At 52.5% G+C, this 24,323-nt stretch overlaps 1 protein-coding gene across 1 annotated transcript; it reads left to right on the top strand.

Moving 5' to 3' along the window:
* The first annotated feature begins 7,962 nt into the window (after window positions 1-7,962).
* On the top strand, window positions 7,963-23,949 carry LOC149310285 (ketohexokinase-like). Its single transcript, XM_089528642.1, has 8 exons — window positions 7,963-8,063; window positions 9,007-9,123; window positions 13,864-13,998; window positions 20,808-20,880; window positions 22,013-22,159; window positions 22,381-22,469; window positions 23,278-23,435; window positions 23,689-23,949. Exons 1-8 carry the CDS (start codon window positions 7,963-7,965, stop codon window positions 23,772-23,774), a joined length of 906 nt encoding a protein of 301 aa, XP_089384768.1. The 3' UTR covers window positions 23,775-23,949.
* Window positions 23,950-24,323: the final 374 nt, after the last annotated feature.

The following is a 24,323-nucleotide window of genomic DNA, read 5'->3' as shown; positions in this document are numbered from 1 at the left end:
GAACCTATCACGAGTACCTCCGTTTTCTCTGGATTCAGCTTGAGTCGGTTTTCCCTCATCCAGCCCATTACTGACTCCAGACAGGCCACGAGAGGAGAGACGCCATCCTCAGTCACTGCATCAGTCTGTATTACACTTTATGATCTTGTACAGTTTTTTTCATAGCTGCCCTTACTAATCCCACTCTTCTTGAAGCTGCCTCTTCTGAAGCCGCATTGAAACCCCACCAACCACAGCGTTGGCTCCCAAGGCGGCTGGAATGCGCGTGTCATGACCACGTGGCGCAGCTTCAAGCCGCACACTGCACACTTTTTTTTACGCCCCTCCCCATCCCTGCGCACCTTTATAGGAGCAAACTGCCAGCGACTGCCATTCCATTGGATGGCTGTCCCTGTGAACCTGCACACATTCGCATGTGCAGCATTTCACCAGGACAGGGCAACAGAGCAGAGGAGTGTCCATGCCAATGCAAGTTACAATCATGCCCCCCCTTCACCCCATGTCTTTGACTGTCTGTTTTGTGTATGTTGCACTCATCTCCATAAGAGATGTCCCAGTTTCTCTTTGGGGCACTTGCCACCCTCACTGTTTGGATATGGCAGCTCTGTCCCTTTTAAATGTGCTCCTGCAATGGAGCATTGGCGTGCACAATCAGGATTAAGGTTTGGAAAGAGCGCCCTGTAGAGCTGCCCTGGCATCAGTGCATCCACATGTATATGCGAAGGTGCCTTTCCCAGGAAGAAGCAGGAAAATCCAACTCTATTTTAGTCCGGCTTTTCTCCCTGTAGTGCAGATTGGGTGCGCTTTCTGGCTGGCTTCAAGGCTAAATGCCACGTCTCGAAGCTGGCCAGAAACCTGCTTATTTTGACCGTCTGTTTTGACCCTGTCCTTGTCTCTGAACTTTATCACAGGGTCTCTGCTGCTCCAGAGACTAGGACCCAGAACAATGGAGGCAAGCTCCAGGAAAAGAGACATTAGGAGGAACTTCATTACAGTAAGTGCTGTTTGACAGTGGAACACACTCCTTCCTCAGAGATTTCGGTGGAGTCTCCTTCTTTGGAGGTCTTTAAACAGAGGCTGAATGGCCATCTCTCAATGGGGATGCTTGTATTGAGAGTTCCTGCAGCATGGCAGAAGAGGAGTAGACTGGATCAGGGCCCTTCTTGGGGTCTCTTCCAACTCTAGGACTCTATTATTCAAGATGATTCCAGATATTCTGCCCTCTCCGCCCAGTTTCCTTCTGGTGTTTCAGGCCCCAGGAGGGGCTCCCAAAGAGTAAATGCACCTGTGTGTATCTCCCCATTGGATCAGCCCCATGCAGCCTCCTCTCTGGGGCCTTGAGAGCATGAACCCCTGGAGGCTTCTCCCTTCACTGCAACCTCCTTCAGGGCTTGCAAATACAGGACTTGGAACGGCCTGGGAGATGGACAGTCCATTCAGGTGCCCTAGTCCATCAGCCATCAGCGGCAGGTAGACTGGAGCCTTTACCTTCCACAGCGGCCTGATCTGTTCCCAGGTGACCATTGGCCAGACTGGGGGTGTACCAGAGGACAGCGTGAGTGACCGCCACGGGGTGGCACCAATCCCAGGGATGCCCTGCCAATAAATGGGAACAATCCAGAGCTCCCAAGCCTCCCTCTCTCTCTCATTCCCTGCCTTTCTCTCAACATGGGACCCAAAGCAATGCGCCACACATAAAAACCAAATACAGTACAGCCTTAAAAGGAAAACACCATAACAGTAGAAAACAGTTTTTAAAAAACAATTAAATATGTCACTCTGTTATGTACAGCACCAATTTAAAAGAGTTTAAAAGCAATTAAAGGATTGCAATGAGAATAAATGCACAGTGTGCCCATTGCTTCCTTACAAGGCCCTCCTGCAGCCAAAGGTCTGTCTAAATGAATGGAGTTTTTGCTGGCGGAACAAGAGCGGGAGGCAATGGATCCTCCAGTGGCAGGGAGTGCCACAGACTGTGACAGGGATGGGACAGAGAAGGAGGCTCATCCCAGGGGTCTCCAGGCTCGGCCATGTCGGAATCTCAGGAAGGTGCTGTGGACCTTTACACAGAATCATAGAATCATAGAGTGGGAAGAGACCCCAAATAGGACCCTAATCCAGTCCAACCCCTTCTTCTGCCATGCAGGAGCTCTCCATCAAAGCAGCCACATTGACAGATGGCCATCCAGCCTCTGCTTAAAGACCTCCAAAGAAGGAGACTCCAGCAAAACCTCCAAGGAAGGACTGTGTTCCACTGTCGAACAGCCCTTACTCTCAGGGAGTTCCTCCGAATGTTGAGGTGGAATCTCTTTTCCTATCGCTTGCATCCATTGTTCCGAGTCCTAGTCTCTGGAGCAGCAGAAAACAAGCTTGTTCCATCCTCAGCATGACTTCCCTTCAAATACTTAAACAGTGCTATCATATCATATCCCCTCTTAACCTTCTCTTCCCCAGGCTAAACATCCCCAGCTCCCAAGGCCTTTATGGTTTCCAGACCCTTCACCATCTTAGTCTTCCTCCTTTGGACACACTCCTGTTTGCCAACATCCTTCTTGAATTGTTTTGGCCCAGAACAGGACACAGCATTATTCCAGGTGGGGCCTGAGCAAAGCAGAATAGAGTGGCGCTATGACTTTCATTGATCCATACGCTATACGTCTATTGATGCAGTGTAAAATCATCAATGGAGTTGGGGGGGGGGGTTCCGGCCACTAGTCAAACACCTATTTAATGACTCATGGTTGCAGGGAATCATCTTCATGGGGTGTTATGTGCAGCAGCACTTTAAACACTGCCATGTTTTTAAAAATTCAGCAACAATTTACTGTCCAAAGAGAAAAGCAGGATATTAAGCACACATGCTCAAAACACACTTATTATTATCAGGTTCTTTGCTTTACCCTGTTCCAGCCTTTTGGCAAGCCCCCTTGGGTCCCATACAGACAGAGAAGTGGGATAGCCATCCATTGGTCATTCGGTCAGTCAGGGGTTTGCCAGGCCATCTTCCAGGGCGAGGGGTGTCTGTGGCCACCTTTGGCCAGCAGTGCCCCTCCGCATTGCCCCCAGGTCAAAAGGCCAATGTCTGCACAAATCTGAGGAAGGCAAAGCTGAGATGGAAAGGGCAGAGTTCAGAAACCACTGGAAGAGACTTCGGCCTCTCAGGCCTCTTTATCACTGACCTGAAGGCATTTGAAAAAGGCTGGACTGCAGAAGCTCACTGGCCTCCTTACCAAAATCCCATGGAGCTGATAAGAGAGTCGGGAGCTGGTCCTGATTGCAGGAAGAAAGGGAGAATAATTCACAAGAGAATGATAAACACAGCAAACGTATGTCAAAAGGGGTCAATCAATAGATCATCTGGAAGATAACCAGCATTCACGTCGCAACTATATTTGTTCAGGTAAATTGCTGGCTTACCTGGAGAAGATAAGATGGAAAAACACTGCTGTTTTTCAAGATGAGTCCATAAGGAAGCTGGAGAAAAGATGAGCAGGAGAATGACTTCCCTAAGTCATCTAGAGATGAAACTTGTCTACACAATATGGGCCACAAGACATAAAAATGGACTTACTTAATTTAAACCTAGGGTTTTGTTTTGTTTTTAATTGAAGTATCATTGGCTAGCAAGGAAAACTGACCAGGAGGTAGAGAGAAAAGAGGGAGTAAAGGAGTACGGAAGGAGGAGAAGGAGGTTGCAGGGAAGGTGAGTGAATGCCTTGCATGCATCCGTCTCACTGCAAAACAGGGAAGGAAGAAGCCTTGCCTGCAAAGATGCTTTTCTGGGAGGGAGCCTGAGGAACTGAGGCAGATGGTTGTTGTTGCTGTTGTTTGCAATCAAGAAGACTTCAGCTTCTGGTGCTCCTCCGAGTGAGAGATCTCCAGGTCCATCCGTCTTCAGCAGCCTCACTCAGGCCTTGCAAACTCAGGGCAGCCATTGTGGCCTCCTCTCCATCGGATAGGATCCAACCTTTAAACAAGGAGGAAATAGAAATGGTAAAAGAACTTTGGTAACCGGGATCAAATATTGCTCAGAGCAGGGACTGCGGTCAAGAAACCATCAGAAGACGAAGGGTGGAGAGGGCAGCTATCAGAGAACTAGGAAAGATCCTAAGATCCAAAGACATGCCCAAAAGTCAGAATCAGAGAAGCCCCCGTATTCCCTATTATTGCCATGGACAGTCAAGAAAGTGGATAGGAAGAGAATTAATTCCTTGTTGGAGATGATGTTTTGCTGGAGAAGAGGGCTGAGGATATACTCTGAATAGCCAAGAGGACAAACCAATGGGTCCTGGAGCAGATCAAACCAGAAGCCTCCCTGGAAGAAGCCAAGATGAGACAACGGAGGCTGTCCTACTTTGGACACATGATGAGAAGGAAAGACTCATTAGAAAATACAATAATGCTAGGAAAGGTGGAGGGGAAGGCCGCATGCGAGATGATGGATAATGGACTCTGTGAAGGCGGCCATGGGTCTGAATGGGTAGGACCTGAGCAGAGGGGGTCTTGGAGAGGTCTCAGCCATAGGGTCTCCATGGGTCAAGATCCACTCGAGGTCAATAACAGCAACAACAAATCCATCTGCAGCGTGGGCCTCTTTTTCTAGTTCTGGGGAAAGAGTGGGATACAAATGAATGAATTCCATGCTGCCCTCTGCCTTACCAAGCACTGTTGTCTTTTCCAGTGAGTCTCGTCTTCTCATCATGTGCCCAAAGTACGACAGTCCCAGTTTAGCCATCTTGGCTTCTAGGAGGAGTTTGTGCTTTATTTGCCCTCAGACCCCTTTATTTGCCAGACCCCACCTGTGGCCCTGTGCACAAGCGGGTCATGTCCAGAGGAGGGAGGATGGGCACAAGCGGGTCATGTCCAGAGGAGGGAGGATGGGCACAAGCGGGTCATGTCCAGAGGAGGGAGGATGGGCACAAGCGGGTCATGTCCAGAGGAGGGAGGATGGGCACAAGCGGGTCATGTCCAGAGGAGGGAGGATGGGCACAAGCGGGTCATGTCCAGAGGAGGGAGGATGGGCACAAGCGGGTCATGTCCAGAGGAGGGAGGATGGGCACAAGCGGGTCATGTCCAGAGGAGGGAGGATGGGCACAAGCGGGTCATGTCCAGAGGAGGGAGGATGGGCACAAGCGGGTCATGTCCAGAGGAGGGAGGATGGGCACAAGCGGGTCATGTCCAGAGGAGGGAGGATGGGCACAAGCGGGTCATGTCCAGAGGAGGGAGGATGGGCACAAGCGGGTCATGTCCAGAGGAGGGAGGATGGGCACAAGCGGGTCATGTCCAGAGGAGGGAGGATGGGCACAAGCGGGTCATGTCCAGAGGAGGGAGGATGGGCACAAGCGGGTCATGTCCAGAGGAGGGAGGATGGGCACAAGCGGGTCATGTCCAGAGGAGGGAGGATGGGCACAAGCGGGTCATGTCCAGAGGAGGGAGGATGGGCACAAGCGGGTCATGTCCAGAGGAGGGAGGATGGGCACAAGCGGGTCATGTCCAGAGGAGGGAGGATGGGCACAAGCGGGTCATGTCCAGAGGAGGGAGGATGGGCACAAGCGGGTCATGTCCAGAGGAGGGAGGATGGGCACAAGCGGGTCATGTCCAGAGGAGGGAGGATGGGCACAAGCGGGTCATGTCCAGAGGAGGGAGGATGGGCACAAGCGGGTCATGTCCAGAGGAGGGAGGATGGGCACAAGCGGGTCATGTCCAGAGGAGGGAGGATGGGCACAAGCAGGTCATGTCCAGAGGAGGGAGGCCAAAATGGGGAAGGGTCTGGAAGCCATGAAGCCCTGTGAGGAGAGAGTCAGGGAATTGCTGGGCATCTCTATAAGACACATAGACTTGTAGGATGAACCAAATTTCATTTCGGTAGCAAGATAATTGCGCCTTAAATACTCAGGAAACACCCAAGAAGTGGAGAAAAGGAAGTCAGTGTATCAGGGATGACAGAAGGCTTGCGCATCAGAACATTGCATCCCTTAAGGGACAATGAAGAGGAACAAGGCGGAATGAATGAATGTGGCATGAAGGACTTCCTATTTAATAGGTATGTCTTGTCTGTTTGTGTGTTGATTTTCCCTCTTTTTATGCTCTATGTTCAAACTTTTATTAAAATGTGTAAAGAATAAAAGTACTTATGGCCTTTCGGGGGAAGGAGGGGAGGACTCTCTGTCCTACCGAGTCCCCAGTTGCCACGCTGGTTGAGATAGATAGATAGATGGACAGAGATATGTACACACATAGTGAAGCAATTAACATACGGAACTTAAAAGTACACACCAAGGACAAAGCGTTTCACCTTCCGCCTTCTTCGGATGCCAAAGATGGACCTGAGCTGCAGCGTAACGGGTGCCAGTTCAGAACACTGTGAGCAGCACTTTCAGTGGATGATGGTTTGTTGCTGTTAGCTGCCTTTGAGTCATAGGATCCTAGAGTTGGAAGAGACCCCAAGAAGGGCCCTGATCCCGTCCAACTCCCCTCTTCTGCCATGCAGGAACTCTCTATCAAAGCACTCCGACCGATGGCCATCCAGCCTCCAAAGGAGACTCCATCACTCTCCACTGAGGGACGGTCTTCCACTGTGGAACAGCCCTTACTCTCAGGAAGCCCCTCCAAATGTTGAGGTGGGATCTCTCTTCCTGGAGCTTGCCTCCATTGCTCCATTGTCTCTTATTCTTTGGAGCAGCAGAAGACAAGCTTCCTCCCTCCTGAATGTGACCTCCCTTCAAATACTTAAACAGGGCTCTATCATAGCACCCCTTAGCCTTCTTTTCTCCAGGCTAAACATACCCAGCTCCGTAAGTCCTTCCTCATAGAATCATAGGGCTTCATGGTTTCCAGGCCCTTCCCCATTATCGTTCGCCCTCCTGGGGACACATGGCTCCAGTCTCTCCACATCCTTCCTGAGCTGCCTTGCCCAGAGCTGGACCCAGTGTTACTCCAGGTGGGGCCTGGCCAAAGCAGAAGGCAGTGGCACTATTACTTCCCTTGATCTAGAGGCTATACTTGCGTTCTAGAATCGCATTGGCCTTTATAGCTGCCGCATTGCACTACTGACTCACGTTGGTCTATTAGGACTCCTACATCCCTTTCACATGTAGCTTTGTAGCTTTGTTAGATATTGAGGGTCAGAAGGTGGGACCAGAATCCAGGACAATCAACCTGTCAGCTTCATGTAGAATAAACAAAGGTTATTGATGGGCCCAGAACCAGCAATTCCAGATCATGCAGCGTCTGGCCCTCATGCTGACCGTTAGCTGAGACAGAGTGACTCAAGGCTGCAGTGAAACCCACAGCAAGACCCCTAAGGCTGCAGCCCCAGGGCAAGGAGGGAGCATGCCCAGCTGTCCGGGTGAGGCCTCAAGCAGAGGCAGAAGAGGCAGAAGAGGGGGCCACACTGGAGGCCCAGAAGCCTCAGACACCCAGTTCCCAAAACCCTGAGGCAAGATACTAGAAGACCCAAGGAGCCCCTGGAGAACCTGCAACAAAAGCCACTCCTCTTGTATGTATCCCTTTGTCAATACAGCTGCTACTTTCAAAGCACAGTCTTTTGTTGGAAGAGGGGGGCTACAATCGGGAGCCTGACAGCCTTTACTGCCAGAGAGCTGGTTTGCCAGATGATTGAGCCTTCCCTGTCTGGAGCCACAACAAACTACAAATCCCAGAATTCCATAGCATGGAGCCATGCCAGTTAGAGCGATGTCTAACTGGCTCCTCCAGGGGGCGCCGCCTGCAGCAGAAGCCACGGGGGCGGGGCGCTGCAGAGCCCGGGCTCTCCCATTGGCCGTGTCCTTCCGGGGGCGGAGTCGGAGGGTGATTTGCATACCTGCCCCGAGGGAGCCAATGGGAGCCGGGCGGCGGCGCGTCGTAGCCAATGGCTGCAGAGAGGCCCGGGCCGCCTGAGGAGGCGACCCTGCCGGGGCTGCAAGGAGGATTCAAGCCAGCGCCGCGCGCGACTGAAGCGGGATGGAAGCGGAGCAGGAGAAGCGGATCCTGTGCGTGGGCCTCGTCTGCCTCGACATCATCAGCGTCGTGGACCGGTACCCCGCCGAGGACTCCGACTCCAGGTAGAGAGGGCTGCCAGACGCGTCCTCCTTTTCCAGGACATGTCCTGCACCGCAGCCTTCTCTGCAGGAGGGGCGTTTGTTTTGGAATGCCCTTCGTTTGAGGGCCTTGTCCTCCTTTATGGGAGGACATCTGGCCATGCTTCGCCCTCTTCCCGAGTGACCAGGTCAGCCGTGGCCTGGGGTCTTCCTTAGACTTGAACCCACCTCCTGCAGCTGAGGAAGGAACATGGTTCATTCACAGCCGTAGCAGACAGGAGACCCAGCTTGGCCCAGAGCTTGGAGCCTCGGACCGAGATTCCATGCCCAGTTGGGCCATAGGTCACACTCTCTCGGCCTCAAGGGAGGGCCATGGCAAACCGCCTCTGGACAGGACAGGTCCGCCTCAGGGTCGCCGCAAGCCGGAAACACACCGATGCAAAGGACATGTGCTGCATTTCATGATGTGCTCAACCCATGTTTTCGGGTGACCTTCCTTCCATTCAAATGCCTCTTCGTCTTGGCTTTTGCCTTGTTAGAGAGCTCTGAGCCGGAGAAGGGCTTTGGGCTGGACTGGGCCAGCAGCCACAAGGCCTGGGCTGCCTCCACCTTTGAAGGGTTCCTTTTAGTAAGGCCTTGACGTTACAGTGGAAACCCTTTCAGCGTTTGCATTGCGTCCTCAAGCAGCCCATTGCCTGACACCACTGTGCTGTCCTTTCCTGCTCTTGATAAACAAATGTGCCCTGGGCTCTGGGTGCGAATCTTGCATCTGAAGTTTAGGACTTTAGGAGGATCCGGCCCATCTACAGGCTAGCAAGCAGCAAATGCGCTGTTACTCAATGGACTTCTTAGTCATGGTCCAAAGGGAGGGAGTTTTGGAATTCCTCCTGGGCAGAAATGCTGGAATGTAGGACATGTCCTGAGAAAAGAGGACACATGGTCACTCTGTCCTCCTTCTCTCCCACAGGTGCCTCTCGCAGCGGTGGCAGCGTGGGGGCAATGCCTCCAACACTTGCACGGTCCTGGCGCTGCTGGGCGCCCCTACCGCCTTCATGGGCTCCCTGGCTCCCGGACACGCCGCCCAGTAAGTGACCGCAAGGTGACCCTCCCTCCCTCTGTCCAGCGGGGCCTTTCTAGGAGGCGGGGGGAGGGCCTAAAGCATTGCTTCAAGGCCCCTTCCCCAGGGGTCAGAAGGAATGTCTAGACCTCTGGGTCTCCATTTCATGAAGCAGCGTGGCATGGCTCAGGGCTATTTGCCAACTCTCTGCCTAAGTCCCTTCCTACCTCACAGGGGTGTTGTGTGGGAATAGAATTGGGGGTACGTAGGGTGACCCCGGGACAATCCCAGGTTTCGTTTCCACTTTCTTTCACCTCGGCCTTGGTTGCTACCTCAGGCGGAAGGGAGGAAGCAGGTGGTGGGTCAGCCTGGCCTGGGGCATCGGACACATGGCTGGTGGGAAGGGATTGTCCTGGCCTTGCTTTCTGCAAGCGCACTGGGCAAGAACTCCAGTGTTCTTCCATTGGGATGTCTCTCTCTCTCTCTCTCTCTCTCTCTCTGCTGGGTCTTGCATGGAGTTAATTAATTAGTAACACAATCAGCGCATAGGGATCTCATAGCACCTTTGAGACTACCTGAAAGGAAAAAGGTGGCAGCACAAGCTTTCTTAGACTTCAGTCTACTTCCTCAGATGGATTTGATGGAGTGGAAAGTCTGAGAACAGACATCTATAGCTGACTCTGTGTGAGAATGTCCATAGGATGCAAAACTCTGTGGATGTGGAAGTGAGGTGATAAGATCCGTGGGAATGATGGTCGTTGGGGGGTGAAGGCAGGAGGAGGGATGTTGCCTAAAGCCAAGGTTAGTAGATAACATGTGAATGACAGCCTTGCCAGATTATTAAGCAAAACTGGCAAATGAGAAGAGGCATCGTTTTTTGTGGGCTTTTTGGGCAACGAGGCTGTCTTCTGGAAGGGTTTATTCCTGACGTTTCACCTGCATTTGTGGCTGGCATCTCCAGAGAATGCTGGCATGGCAGAGAGTGGGGTATATGCTGCGTGGCCTTTGGTTGGGAGGAGTGATTTCCCTGTTAATCTGTGTCTTGTTCTGTTGTTGAACGGCAAGGCCTCCTCCGGTTGGGAGGGTCTGCAAAGAGCCTCTGTGTCTGTTTAATTAGAGACCCTTTGTCTGCTGGGGAAACCCCTGACTTTGGGTGCTTTTCACTTGCATTTTGCTGGGTCTTGGGTTTGGTGTTTGTCAGGACTGGGAGCCAAACTTTGCTAACCTTAAGGGTTTCTGCTTTCCTGTTGAAGTTGTCCAGGTCCCCAGGTGCCAACAACCATCAGGTCAGAATGCACAGGGAAGCCATTGAAATCCACAAACACCTGGAAAGAAGAAACCCTTAAGGTTAGCAAAGTTTGGCTCCCAGTCCTGAAAAACACCAACATTAAGACCCAGCAAAATGCAAATGAAAACCAGCCAGGGTCAGGGTTTTCCCCCAACAGACAATGGATTATGAATTAAAGAGACACAACTCCTCTTGGAATATCCTCCTACCCAGAGTCCTTGCCATTCAACAACACAACAATACACAGATCAACATGGAAATCACTCCTCCCCATCCAGGGTCACACAGTATATATATACCCCACTCACTTCCATGCATTGCCAGCCTTCTCTGAAGAGGCCAGCCACAGATGCAGGCGAAATGTCAGGAATAAACTCCTCTAGAACACAGCCACATAGCCCCCCAAACCCATAAAAAACAAAGGCTCTTCATATTGGGATATAGCGTAGGAGCCAAAAAGGACATGTGATGAACTGACCCAGAGAACCCCCCTGAGGCTGGGGGGCTGGCTAGTGCTATAATGTGTGTAGTGTGCTGATCAATGCATAAACAAGATTCCTGTGGCAGCTCCACAACGAAGCGGAGAGCAATCGTTCCCAGGCAAGTCTGATCAGAAGTTGGCTTCAATGGGACTGACTTCTCAATGCTCAAGTGCAGAATTACAGGCTGAGCGCATTTGGGCAGAAGGTTTGCTGAAGCGGGACTCTGCTTCGGGGGAGGCATTTTGTAGGGTGCATGGGGGGTGATTGGGGGGCTAAAAGGCAGGGAGGAGCCCAACCTAGAGGCTGCCACTGAAGCTCAAGGGCAGGCGCAGGGGCATGGAAGTGCAGCCAGCCTTGGCGGCCAGAGTTAATTGGTGACCACACAGCCGTCCAAGCTTTGATCAATTCGTTTTCCCTCTTAGTGGGACGCGGCTGAGGAGGAGCGGAGGCAGCCACTCATTGACCCAGCAAAGCTAGCAAGCGGGTGGCACCTGTTACTGCAGTTGCAAATAGTCCATTGACTTATGTTAATACTGGGATTGTCCCAGGTGGTACCGGCTGCGTTCAGCAGCCCCTTGACCTTGCAGGTCCCCATTTCCCTCACGCAGGCGATGACAGTGTGCCATAATTGATTCCTCCATCCAGCGCTTCTCAGAGAGTCCCCTGCCCTGACAAGGTTGCAGTCTGAAGAACATGCAGCTGTTTTGCTTGGAAACCGGTGCTTTGTCTTAATTCCCACAAAACACAAGGGGCTGTTTTTCGTAGACTCAGAATCTGAGCCTTGGAGGGGACCCAAGGGCCATGTAGTCCAGCCCCATTCCTCCATTCAGGAATGCATGGCTAAAGCATTTGCAAAAGGTGCCCATGCAGCCTCTGCTTAAAGACCTCCAAAGAAGGACCATCCACTTCTCTCCAAGGCAGTCTGTTTTATATCATTTTATTCTATCTGCTTTTCTTCCAAAATGGGAGCCAAAGATCAAGTATCGGCTAAAACAGGGAACGGTTTTTAAAAATAGTTATTTATTTATTTGGAGCATTTAAACCCCGCTTTTCATCCACAAACGCTCTCAGAGCGGCTTAGATGAGCTGTCCTATTAAAAATACAGTGTTATCCGCTGGGGTTTGGTTCCAGGATTCTCATGGATAACAAGCTCTGTGGTGCTCAAGGCCCATTAAATGTAATGGCATAGCAAAACGATTTCCCTTATATAAAATGGAAAATCAAGATTTGCTATTTGAAATTTATACTTTGTTAGAATATTTTCAAGCCATGGATGCTTGAATCTGTGGATAAAACAATCCGTGGATAAGGAGCGCCGACTGTACTTCTAATTTAAAGTGGTGCAAAAGCAAAACCCGCCTGAAGATGTTGGTGGAGGATGCTGCCCCATCTAACAGTGTTGAGGATCAGTTGAACACAGTGACAGAATCATAGGGTTGGAAGGGACTCCAGGGGCTCTGATCCAACCCTCGCCTGAACTAAAGCACTCCTGAAAGACCCCTGTCTGAACTCAGATCAGCTCTGAAGGGCAGTAGCACCGGCTTGGTCTTTGCCTCAGGCAGCACAGTGTCTTGGGTGGGCCCTTGGGACCCAGGAGATCCAACAAGCTGGACAAAGGGAAAGCTTGGCATGGAGAAAGAAGCTGGGACAGTGGCATAAAGGACTTTGCAGGCTGCCAGGATTACAAGGAGGTTGTGCTAGATCTGGTGTGGGCCGGGAGCCACGGAGGGGATTTCAGGAGCAGAGGTGTCCATCAGCACCTGTGGCCAGTCAGGACCAGAGCCGGGGGTGGTTTCTGGCAGCAGAGCATTGAATGGAGGACAAGGGATGAAGGCTCCAAAAGAGCTTCTGCAATAGTCCGGCTTTGCTTCAATATAATGCCTGAGCCAGGCTTAGGGCAGATGGAAACTGGAAGCTCAGCCCATTGGGCAAGGCTTACTGCCAAGTAGGCGCACGCGGCACTGCAGCCGAGGCCTGGCCCAAGTAGAGTAGACCCACTGGACAAATCAATGGCTGAGTGGTCAGTGGGTAAATCCCAGTCAGGCACCAATCTATATTTTCCAATAGGAAAAGACTTCTGGTGTGGCTCCTCGTCCTGGCTGCCCTGCGAGGATCTTGCTTCCAACCGGTTCGGATGGCGAGGCTCAGCCTTTCTTTCTTATTTCTTTGCTTATTTATTAATTGGATTTATATCTTGCCTTTCTCCCAAAATGGGATTCAAGGCAGCTGACAATAATTTCCAAAGGATACAACTAAAACGTTAATTTAAATTTTTTAAAGAGAATTAAATAGTGCTAGCATTAAAACGTAACAGTTAAAAACACAAGATAGTTGAAACCATTTCAGCAGAAAAAATCAAAAACATCAAAGCATTAAAAGCAGCGCATCAGTTTGACACAGACCCCACAGAAGTAGCATTTGCACTTCCAAAGCCTGCCTAAAGAAAGCTTTGCAAAATGTGGAGGGAATATGGGATAAAGAGGGAAGCCTCTCTGGGTTTTTTGAAGCACAGGTTGGAGGGCCACATTCATGGAGACGGCGTGTGAGGTGTGGGTCAGAATACATGCTCCTTAGGGGTCCCTTCCAACTCTAGGGATCTGTCATTGCACCAGCAGAAGCTCATTTGTGCAGGATGTGTTTGAGTCAGGACCTGTTTAGCAGACGGGCACAAAGCTGCAGGCCATGGGAGCTTTGGGGCATGTACAGAATTCCTTCATTTCTCACCAACTAGCAATGCAAGCAGACTGAGCGTTTTCCTTCCAGGTGAGAGATTCTGGGTCTGTGGAGGAGACTCGGTGCCCTTCAGGTCAGCCTCACATTTTCTGGGGTCTCCCTTCAGAGGCCAGTGCAGTTCCTGCCACGTATTGACCAGCAGTCCAGGCCAACCACTTGGGATGGAGGCACCGCTGCCAACCCTCAAACTGAGGGGGGGGGGTTCCCCTTCTTCCTCCTCCTCCTCTTTGTTTGGTCCTAACTCTCTCCCACCCTCCTCCCAGCTTTGTCCGAGACGACTTCCAGCGCTACAAGGTGGACCTCACCCACGCGGTCACCCACCCAGCCAGCACCCTGCCCATCTCAGTGGTGATTGGCAACTGCACGACCGGCAGCCGCACCATCCTTCACGCGGCCAGGTGCGTAGCGGAGCCACCTTTGCCCACCTGTGGCTAACCTCCTCTTTCTCTCCCCTCCTCTCCCCCCACTGGGCCCCCAAGATTCATCCTGGCTGATTTCCAGCGGCGCCAGGTGGACGTGGCCCATGTGGTCTGGCAGGGCCGCGGGGAGACGCCGTGCGCCTGCTGCCTGGTCAACTGCGCCAACGGCTCTCGGACCGTCACGCTCTATGACACGTAAGGCTGGGCTGTGGCCCCTCCACTGCCATTTCTCCCCCTGCCATTGGGGGGCACCAGGGGGGCACTCTGCAGTCTGCTGGGGGGCAGGGGCAAAGGGGAGGCAGAGCAAAGCCTGCGCCAGCAACCCTCCTTACCCTCCGGGCTCTTTCCTGAAGCCTTTCAGGTGGCAAAGAGCAGCTTCCAGTGATCGGCCCAGAACTGTGGTGCCATTATTGGCTCATATTTGTCCTGCCCTTACTCCCAAAACTGGCGGTCAAGCTGCTTGCAAAAATTAAAACAAATGCAAAAGCATATGCAAAAGCATTAGCTGAATTCTCTGCTGAGGCCAAAATGACTACGCTGGGGCTGTTGTACTTTGGGCATACGTGAAAAGGCAAGGGAAAGTGGAGCGCAGGAGGAAAAGAGCTGGAGGTGGCTTGATTCGGGGCAGCAATTTGCAAGACCTGAGCAGGGCATCTGAGGACTGGGGAGGGGGGGGTCTCTTGGGGGTCTCTCATTCAGAGGGGCACCAACTTGGTGGCACAGAACAACAACAACTGCAAGGAAGAAATAAGTAAAAAGGTATAAAATTACTGTTAATATGCAGTGAAAGTATCCGCAGAATTAAAATTGTTTTAAGCAAATCCATTAAAGATGAAAGGTACAAATCAGTGAAGATCGTTAAAATCCACCACGGTCAGTTATATATTTATTTCATTTCATTTTTATGCCACCTTTCTCCCATTAAAGCAATATTAAATTAACATTAAAAACATGCAAAAATCCCCAAAATACAGTTCTCCAAAGCTGGCTGGGCTACAAAAGTTGCTGTCAGTTGTGTGCCCCCTTCCCCACCACAAAACAAAACGCAGATGCCAACCCACCTGACACTGGGGTTGTGTTGCGTAACTGCCCAGCTGTAGGAGGACGCACTGACTGTTCCACATCGCCATTTAGTACAACCCACATCTGCCTTCACCGCAGCATTGCATGCACAACTCTGCTTCAGCAACTTTGAGCTCAGTGTGGCCCTTCTGCACCAGAGAAGAAATCTCCAGGCAGATCCACAAGGGAAGTTGTGGGTCTGTGTTAACAGCCGTTAAGCTGACTTCAACTTCCGGCAACCCCATGAATGAGAGCCCTCCAAGTCGCCCTGCCACCAGTCGCTCTGGTCAGGCCTTGCAGACTCAGGGCAGTCTTTGGGGCTTCTTGGATGCGGTCCATCCATCCGGAATGCGGTCTTCCTCTTCTCCTCCTGCCTTCTGCCTTTCCTAGCATTGCTGTCTGTTCTGGTGCGTCACTGCCTTCTCATGATGTGCTCAACAGCCTCAATCGAGCCATTGAGGTCCCAGAGTAACTTCTGCCTTGATTTATTTGCCTTACACACATGTAAGACACCCTCCAAATCTGGGCCATTATGCGGCAAAGGTTGCGCCCGAACTCTGCACCAAGGAAAGCTGAGCCATGGGAGCCTCTGCAAAATGACTCCCATCTGCATTTTAATAGTTCTGCATAATTTTTAATTCATTTGCATGATTTTATTCTGCCAGTCGTGGAAAAGGGCAAAGCAGAGTTCAGCGAGCGGAGGGTGCAAATCCTCCCACACACGGTTCTCCCGTTTTTACAGACTAGAAGCATTATTAAGGCAACAGACGGATGGGCAGAAGGAAGCCGGTGGCTTTCCTTGGGGGGCCGGTGTGGCAAGTGGAGATTCGGCCACGGCTGGACCTGGCCCATGGGTGCCCCCCTCCGCCTGCCCTTTGGCTGCCCAGGAGCCTTCCTAGGAAACTGGGGGCGCTTTGGCTTCTCTTTGGGGCCCAAAAAGATAAGTGCCGTCATGCCCTTTGCACATTCAAAGCGCTGGATTAATCATTAATATTAGCAATAATTAATAATAAGAGGAAGCAAGGAGGGGGTCAGAGGGCAGACATTGTCTCATCCTCTTTCTGCCTTTCCTCCATCAGGAAAAGGGAGGGGGCCCAGGGGCTGCATACCTAAAAGATGGCCATCTTTACATCTTTTGTTTCTTTTTAAAAAACCAACAGTTTATTCTTTTCAAGTAAGGCACAACTTCCTTGGAAAGAGGGACATTTAAAAAGAAGGATCATAGAGTTGGAAGAGACCCCACGAAGGGCCTTCATCCACTCCAACCCCCTTCTTCTGCCATGCAGGAACTCTCCATCAAAGCATCCCCATTGACAGATGGCCATCCAGCCTCCAAGGAAGGAGACTCCACCACCACAATCTCTGAGGAAGGAGTGTGTTCCACTACTGTCGGGATTCTCTTTTCCTGGAGCTTCCATCCATTGTTCCGGGTCCTAGTCTCTTGGGTAGCAGAAAACAAGCTTGTTCCAACCAACATGACATCTCTTCAAGTATTTAAACAGGGCTCTCATATCACCTCTTAACTGTCTCTTCTCCAGGCTAAAAAACCCCCAGCTCCCTAAGTCTCTCCTCACAGGGCTTCATGGTTTCCAGACCACCATTTCGGTTAAATGGCCTGGAATACTCCCTCTGCCCAGTACTCCCTAAATCCACTTAGTACTCCAACCAGAACAGACCCATTAAATGAACAGGAACCTGTCAGTTGTCACTGATTCCTTGCACCGACTTTTCCTGGACTGCAGCTCCCACAATAATCCTTTGCAGCCCATTTGCTGTGTTGGCCAGTAGGCCTGCTGGGAGTTACAGTCAAACAACATCTCAAGCGGACACACTCTGCCCCATCCAGCTTTGGGGCACCCAAAAGACCCAGCTGGGGCTATCCCAAAGCACTCCAAACCCCCCAATAGTGTAGAGTCATCGCCTTTGCTCTCTCAATATCAGCCAAAGTTTTAAGTTACTGCATTGCTCCTTCTCCTGCCCGGTCGAACCTTCTCATAAAGTTTATCCAAAAGCAAGTGGCATTACGTGGGCAAAGGCTTCGGCCAGAACAAAGCGCTTGGCCACAGGTTCAGTGGTGAGGGAGGGGCACAGTCTCCCCACTTAGCCCACTCTACCCACCCGCTTGCATGGGGTAGATAGACCATGTCCTCCTGGTCAGAGGGAGTGGGTTGAGTACACCAAAACGTTGTTATCCACCCTCGAGTTGATCTTGACCCGACGGATGAGACATCTCCCAGACCTCTGTCCTCTTCTGTTCTGCTCCGTTCCTGCAAATTAATAGCCTTTCTAGAGTCCATCCATCTAGCATGCGGCCTTCCTCTCTTTCTGCTTCCCTCCACCTTTGCTAGCATTATTGTTTTCACCAGTGAGTCGTGCCTTCTCACAATGCGGCCAAAGTAGAATAGCCTCAGTCTCGTCATCTTGACCCCTCTCATGGTGTCACCCCTTTGCACATCCATAATGATGCCACTGGACCTTAGCAAATGCTTTGCTGAAATCCAGATAAATGACACCCACAGCGTTCCCATCATCTACTAAACTAGTGACCTGGTCGAAAAAGTGATATAAGGTTAGTTTGGAAGGATTTGTTCCTGGCAATCCCCCGACCACTGCATTGCCCCCTCTAAACAAATCCTGCCAAGAAAACCCTATGATAGGTTCACCTTAGGGTTGCCAAAAGTCAGGAACAACTTGAAGCTACACAACAACAACAACAGCAACAGTTTCCTGGATCTTCCTTTTTGAAGGAAGGGACAATGTTTGCCCTTCTCCAGTCCTCTGGCAACTCACTTATTTCCCAAGATTTCTCAACAATACTGTATTTACTCATGTATAAGTCTAGAAATTTTAGTCAGAAATAGAGCCCAAAAACATGAGTGAACTTGCTTTAACTCTTACTTGAAAAGGAACCATTCCTTGGTGAAAGGCAAGAGTGTCATCTGTCCTGGGAGCACTCTGTTATCTCATCCATCCATCCATCCTTTAGTATAAGTGCATACAATTATGCTTCTGGGATTTTGTAAGTTCTTTGGCATTGTTTTCCTTTGCTCCATCCTTCGGATCCTTTGTTGCATGCCCATAAGTTTTACCTTCAACATATCCACAGGTCATATCAAAACCCATAATTATGGCCCCCAAACCTGACCTCGACTTATACATGAAGCTGACTTATAGTGGAGTATATACAGTAATGGCAAGTGGTGCTCAGAGCATCAGGAAGTTCCTTCAGTACATTGGGATGCAATTCATCTGTCCCTGCAGATTTGAACTCGTTACAGTTATTTGGGTGATTCCCAATTAACTGTCTGTTGGCCTCCTTTTGCTGCACTGGTGGCAAGGGTCATACTGGGGAAGACCATAGTGGTGTCATGACCAAAGTGAGGCTGCTCTTGGCTCCACTGCTGCCTTGGTCACCCCTGCCACCCTGGCCACCATTGCCTCCATCACCACTCCGCATTACTGCTCTAAAGGCTGTTTGCAGTAACGCTGGATTTAAAAAGTACTACTAGAGCAGAAAATGATCAGGTATTAAAAGGGAGGGATGCATGCCAGTTTAAAACAGTGCGGCCTCAGCAGATGATGGAGCTGTGCCCACTGGCCCTGGCTTGTCACGACCTTTGGCTAGTGGCCCGGCTTAGAGGCTTGCTGGGGCAGTTGAGAAGGGGGTCCGGACTGCAGCCCCCCAAGTAGTGGTGCCACCCAGTGGGAGATGGGGAGAACTGCACCGCCTGCGCATGGACATTCAATCAAGGTCTCATTCACCCTTAATTCTTGGCAGATTGCTCATTCAGCCACCAGTGCAGCCAATCACTTGTGCCAATGCTCAGTCCTGATCATCTCCTTCCTGGTAATTGCTCCTGAACTGTGTGTTTTTTGTGTTGTGCTGTCCCTGTGTGTGAGTCTTTGGGGGCTGATGGACTGAGAGTTGTGAAGCTGACCATGACTTCTGGCCCAGAGCGGGCAGGGAGTGTGGCCTCTCTTTGGCAGCGTCCTGGGAAAGGCCTCTGGGCAGTTCAGGGCCAACCAAGGAGGGCAGAGGCTGGGTCACTCAGTGTGTGGGGCAGGGGATGCTTTCAAAAGGGGATGAGGTAATGCTTGAATTGGCAATGAAAGGGGCATCGGAGGGTTATCGAAGGGTGGGCATAGCGACCCTTGGAATGGCTTGAGCGTTGCTTCTGAGCCTCTGATGGAGGGTCTGCCGGACACCACTCACCATGCCCTTCCCCTGATAGGCAAGATAGCAACAGCGGGCACAACTTAAGGACCAAGTTCTTGGTCCTGGACCCTAAGCTGGTCTGGCAGAGGAAGTGCTGCCCTTCCAGCTCCCTTATTCTTCCCCTCTTTCCAAAGGACATTCTAACCCCCAACACACAAAATCAAGAGAGTCAGCAGCAGTTGTTTTCCTTCGTTGCTCAGGGCTGATGGTGAAGAGGCTGGGCTTGGGTCAACCCAGGCCTTGTGGGGGGGCATTCCCAGGATTCCTCAGCCAGTGGCAGAAGGGCCTCCCAGCTCAACCTATGCCAGTGAACTGCCAAGGTCCAGTTAATGATTCCTGGGGGCACCAGAAAAGGCCCCAGGAGCCCAAGTACTTCTGGCAAGCAGTTAATCATTGAAGAGCCCCCCTTTCAGGGGAGAGCAGAAGCCCTATGGATGGCAGTTGGGGGTCTGAAAATGGAGAATTAACGCTTTGCAGGGAAGGAGCACATCTCAAATGTACCCTATGCCCCCACCCTATGCCCTCTGGCCTGGGCAACCAGCCGGTTTCAGTGCCAGGGAATGAGGCACTCAAAAAGAAGGGCATGTGTGCTGGACATGACCCAAAGAAGCCTCCTAGGTCCATCCTTTGGCTCCCACGGTGGCTGACCAGGTTGCCGCACGGACACAAGCCAGGATCCTTTGGAAAGAGGGGAAGAAATGGGCAAGCTGGTGGCCTCAGCCTCCTCCAGGTGTTTATCCAAAAAAAACCTTTCAATCCATTCTAGTGCCAGCTCCTTGGCACATCTTGTGGCCGTGAGTTCCACAGTGTTGCTAGATGCTGTGACAAAATCCTTCCCCCCGCCCCTTTGATTTGAAATCTCCCACCATCCATGAGGTGAAGCCCAAGGGGGCACTTCTCCCCCTCCTCCCTTGACCTCCATCTTGCCCTCCAGTTGAATACCAGCAAAGGGGCGAAGAGAGGCAGGATGAGTCAGGGTCTAGGTCTTGGGAGACCAAGGTTTGAGTCCCTGGGGGTGACCCTGAGCAAGTAACAGCCTCAAAAGAAGGCAGATCTTGTCATGATGGGGTCTCCAAGAGTCAGGAGCAACTTGAAGGCCCACAACCATGAAAGAGGTGGCCTTCCCCACCATAGCCAAGGACAGTTTAGAGGGTGCACCCTACAACAGAGGGGGGGCCCTGGGGGCTCAGGAAGAAGAGCTTTGGTGGCTGCCCCTCTATGCCCCAGGGAGGGGAAGCGGCCATGGGCAAGCATGCTGGCTGAGGGCTCAATTCTTGGGCCTGGGGCAAGGGGTCTTCCCAGAGGCTCCCTACAGGGCCAGGGGAAGAGGAGGCTGGATGGGGTGGGGGTCCGTTCTGTCTGAGCTGGTGTCCAGTTGTGGCCAGTTACTCTGAGTCAGGTTGGCCTCCTCAATCGGTTAAACCTGCGCTGCCCTTCAGGCCAAAGGCTGTGGTCCAGCCCCTCTCACAGACCTTTGTCCTCCCCCCCATTTCCCCCCTCCCCACACCAGCAACCTGCCAGACGTGACAGCTGCTGATTTTGAGCGGGTGGACTTGTCCCAGTACAAATGGATCCACTGGGAGGTGAGTGGGAGGCGCGGGAGAGATTACGGCTGGGAGGGAGTGATTGGGTGACATGCACACATCTCTGTGGCACAGGGTGGCAGGGCCCACTGGGCAGCAAGGTATTTGGATTCCCCTGGCATGGGTCAGTGCTCTGGCTGGCAAGGCTCCTGGTGGCCTATGACTCTGTCCCCATTGCCATCTTGCATCCCACCCATCAAATGCATTTGGGAAAGTTTTAAGGTCACTTTGGAGGAGGGGTCCCATGTCTCAGAGCCTGAACCCTCTTTTCCAGTCCACAGGGCAAAGGGGAGGGATCTCAGGATGGGAGCATTGCCCTGAAAAGTGTGAGCGCATGCACACATGCCTGTGTATTCTCCTGCTTTGCTAGACGAGTGTACCACAGGTATGGAAAACACTCAAGTGGTACTGGGGGTGTGCTTAATGTAGACATAGTCCTGATCTGGCAAGCAGCCTACATTGGGCACAGCATGGCTTTGCAGTGATGGCAGTGACCTTTAGTTAGAACAAGTGGTAGCCAAACACACAAAGTGGCCACCACAGGTGTTCAGCTGTGAGAAGAGAGCCTAGTTCCAGAAACAGCCCTGTCTGAGAACAGAGAGGTCCTTCTCCTGCAGACGGTGGGGAACGTGCCCCTAGGAAGCCATTCTGGGGCAGCCATGGAAAAGGCCCTTCTCCTCTCCCTACTTCTCCCTCACCCTCAAAGCAGGCCATCCTTCTGCCCATATAATTCAGACTTTTTTGCAAGAAGAAGGTGGCCCACAGATGAGAAAGTGATCCCCAAAATGTCCAGGATCTAAGATGACCACAGGCCTTCATGCACCAAACACATTCCCCTCAATTGGACCTGGAGGCAGGCTGGCAGGGCCCACAGATCCTTGATGGGAGGGGGTGAGCCTCCAGTATGCCACTGGGGAGGTCAGTGTGCTGGACAAGGTGCACCCTACAGCCCTTGCCTTCATGGGCAGCCTCACACTGAGGGCAGTGTCCAGGGCCCCTACTTCAAGACACCCCCAAGGATGACTACTTGTGGCCATGTCCCTGTCACCGTCACAGCCGGCCTTGACATTGGCACTGGTGGGGACACAGCTGGCCTGCCCACCCACCCAACTCAGAGTAACTGTCTCCCCAGGGCAGGAACGCCTCAGAACAAGTGAAGATGTTGCAGTGTGTGGAGAAGCACAACCAGACCTGCCCGTCCTCTGAGCGCGTGGCCACCTCCGTGGAGGTGGAGAAGCCCCGGGCAGAACTCTACCAGCTCTTGGGCTATGGAGACGTGGTATGGGGCCTGGAGGGATGGGGGATGGATTTCCTGGCTGGCCAGAAGGGGGTCCCTTGCAACCCCACAATCCCCACCCACCTTCTGGTCATGTGCACATTGACTCCTCTGCCATGCCCTGCTCTTAGAAGACCCCCAAGGTAGCCATGGGGCAAAGAAAAAGGGAAGAAGCCAGGCCTGACCCAAGCAAGTGGTGGTGACTGTCTGCTCTCATCCTGCAGGTGTTTGTCAGCAAGGACGTGGCCAAGGATTTGGGGTTCAGCTCAGCCCCGGAGGCTGTCCAGGGTTTGCATGGCCGAGTGAAGGCAGGGTGAGTGGACAAGGGGCCAGGCTGGGTTCCTCCCCTCCCATTATCATCCTCTTGCTTTTGGGTGGGGGCACCACATGGGATGAAGTAGGTGGGCTTCAAAGGGCAGCTGTGCTCACCTGGCCCACTCCAATCCTTTTGGCATCCTTCACACTCTTCTAGCTGCCTCCTTGGTGGGAGGTGTGCTCTCTTATAGCCCCCCACCACTAAATAACTCACCCCCCTTTCATTCTGAGCCCCAACCAGACCCAGTTGCACCAGTCTTCCCATCCTGGTGGAAATGAATCAGGGCAGTATTATCATTAGGGTTGGTGCCACCTGTTGTGGGTGCCCAGAAGGGCTGCCAAGAGGACAATGGTGGGCTGCCCCACTGCCTCATTCATCTGCCCTCCCCCCAAACTGGCTGCCCAGCTAGACCCAGGAAGGGGTGCCAGGGGGCAACTGGACAAGAGAGGCAGCAGGAGGTAGTGAGGGCTTCTCCTTCAGGCGTCTCTGCTACCTTGGTTCCCTCAGCCAAGAGATCCATGGCGCGGAGAAGCTGGAACGGGCATTCGTACACTCCTTCTCTGGCCACCTGGAAGCCCATTCTGCGTTTGGCTCCACTGCTCACGCAGTGGCTGCACCAGATCCGGAACAGAAAGCACGCCATACCCCACCAGTGACTTCTGACGGAAGTCAGTGATGTGCCCACCTTATGGCTGGGTGTTGCTGGGTCCTCCTGGTACCCATATTGGGGAGGAGCAACAGGGCCTGGGGAGTGGGGGGTTATGAATCTCAATCCCAATGCCCCCCTGCCTGGTTCCCTCCCCAGAGCCACCTTGATCTGTGCTTGGGCCGAGAAGGGGGCTGACGCCGTGGGGCCAGACGGGCTGCTGGTGCACTCGGACGCCTTCCCCCCCGAGACAGTGGTGGATACCTTGGGGGCCGGAGACACCTTCAACGCCGCCGTGATCCTGGCACTCAGCAGGGGTGAGTCCTGTTTGCCCATCCCACCTCACTCCCTGATTGGCACATGGGGCCCATGGCCTTCAAATTGCTCCTGTGTCCTCAATAGTGCCATGCACACCACCCACACAGAGAAGGGGGTCAAGGTGTGTGTCTGACCCATTCCTCATCCTGGAGGCCTTGAGCAGGAACTCAGTGGTGCTGGGAGGGGGTTGCCTTCCTCAAGGCCAAAGGCTGGCAGTCACCACTTTCCCCCACCCACCCCTCTCTATGCCAGGAGAACCCCTCCACGACGCACTGACCTACGGGTGCCAGGTGGCTGGACGAAAGTGTGGGGTGCATGGCTACGATGAGATCGTATGAGCTGCACCCAGGAAGGCTTGGCTGCTGCTAAGGTCTCCCTTCACTGAGCCATGGATCGCCAGGGTGCTGCAGCTCCCATTATCCAGAGTCCCCTGCAGTGGTGTGGCTGAATGGGGCTCGCATGGACTTGGCCTGCATGGACTTGGTGTTGGTCTCTCTTGGGAGAGGAGGAGGAGAGGCCAGTGTGGGGCTGGTCTTGTCCCCAGTTCTAAAACCGGGACCAATAAAATCCCCAAATCCACTGGCACTGCTGCTGGCTTCAGGGGAAAGGGATGGATGGTGGTACGGGGGCAAAGTGGGGTCATGGTAGACTTGTCTCTTGCTCACCTAGCCAGCCTGGTGGCTCAGGAGGGTCAGTGTAGGCAGTGGGGCAGAGGATAGCCATGCGGGCATTGGGGCCCCCCTGCTATCAGACCCACACAGAGCAAAGGAACTCTGCCCTGGGGGCTCTGGGCAATGGTTGCAGGGGGAATAAGATGGCACATGGGCACACACCCCAAAAAGGGGGATCCACTCACCCCAGGCTGAAGATGCTGCTGGGCCAGAGCC

The sequence above is a fragment of the Sceloporus occidentalis genome, unplaced genomic scaffold, assembly GCF_023333645.1.
Source record: "Sceloporus occidentalis isolate IW3139 unplaced genomic scaffold, rSceOcc1.0.p SCAF_6, whole genome shotgun sequence".
Lineage (NCBI taxonomy): Eukaryota > Metazoa > Chordata > Lepidosauria > Squamata > Phrynosomatidae > Sceloporus > Sceloporus occidentalis.
This window is presented reverse-complemented; position numbering and strand designations above follow the sequence as displayed.

Excerpts from the sequence above, each read along its gene's own strand:
- LOC149310285 (XM_089528642.1), top strand. The coding sequence starts at position 7,963 with ATGGAAGCGGAGCAGGAGAAGCGGATCCTGTGCGTGGGCCTCGTCTGC. Across the intron at positions 8,064-9,006 it reads GCCGAGGACTCCGACTCCAG|GTGCCTCTCGCAGCGGTGGC; the intron begins GTAGAGAGGGCT and ends TCTCTCCCACAG. Across the intron at positions 9,124-13,863 it reads GCTCCCGGACACGCCGCCCA|CTTTGTCCGAGACGACTTCC; the intron begins GTAAGTGACCGC and ends CCCTCCTCCCAG.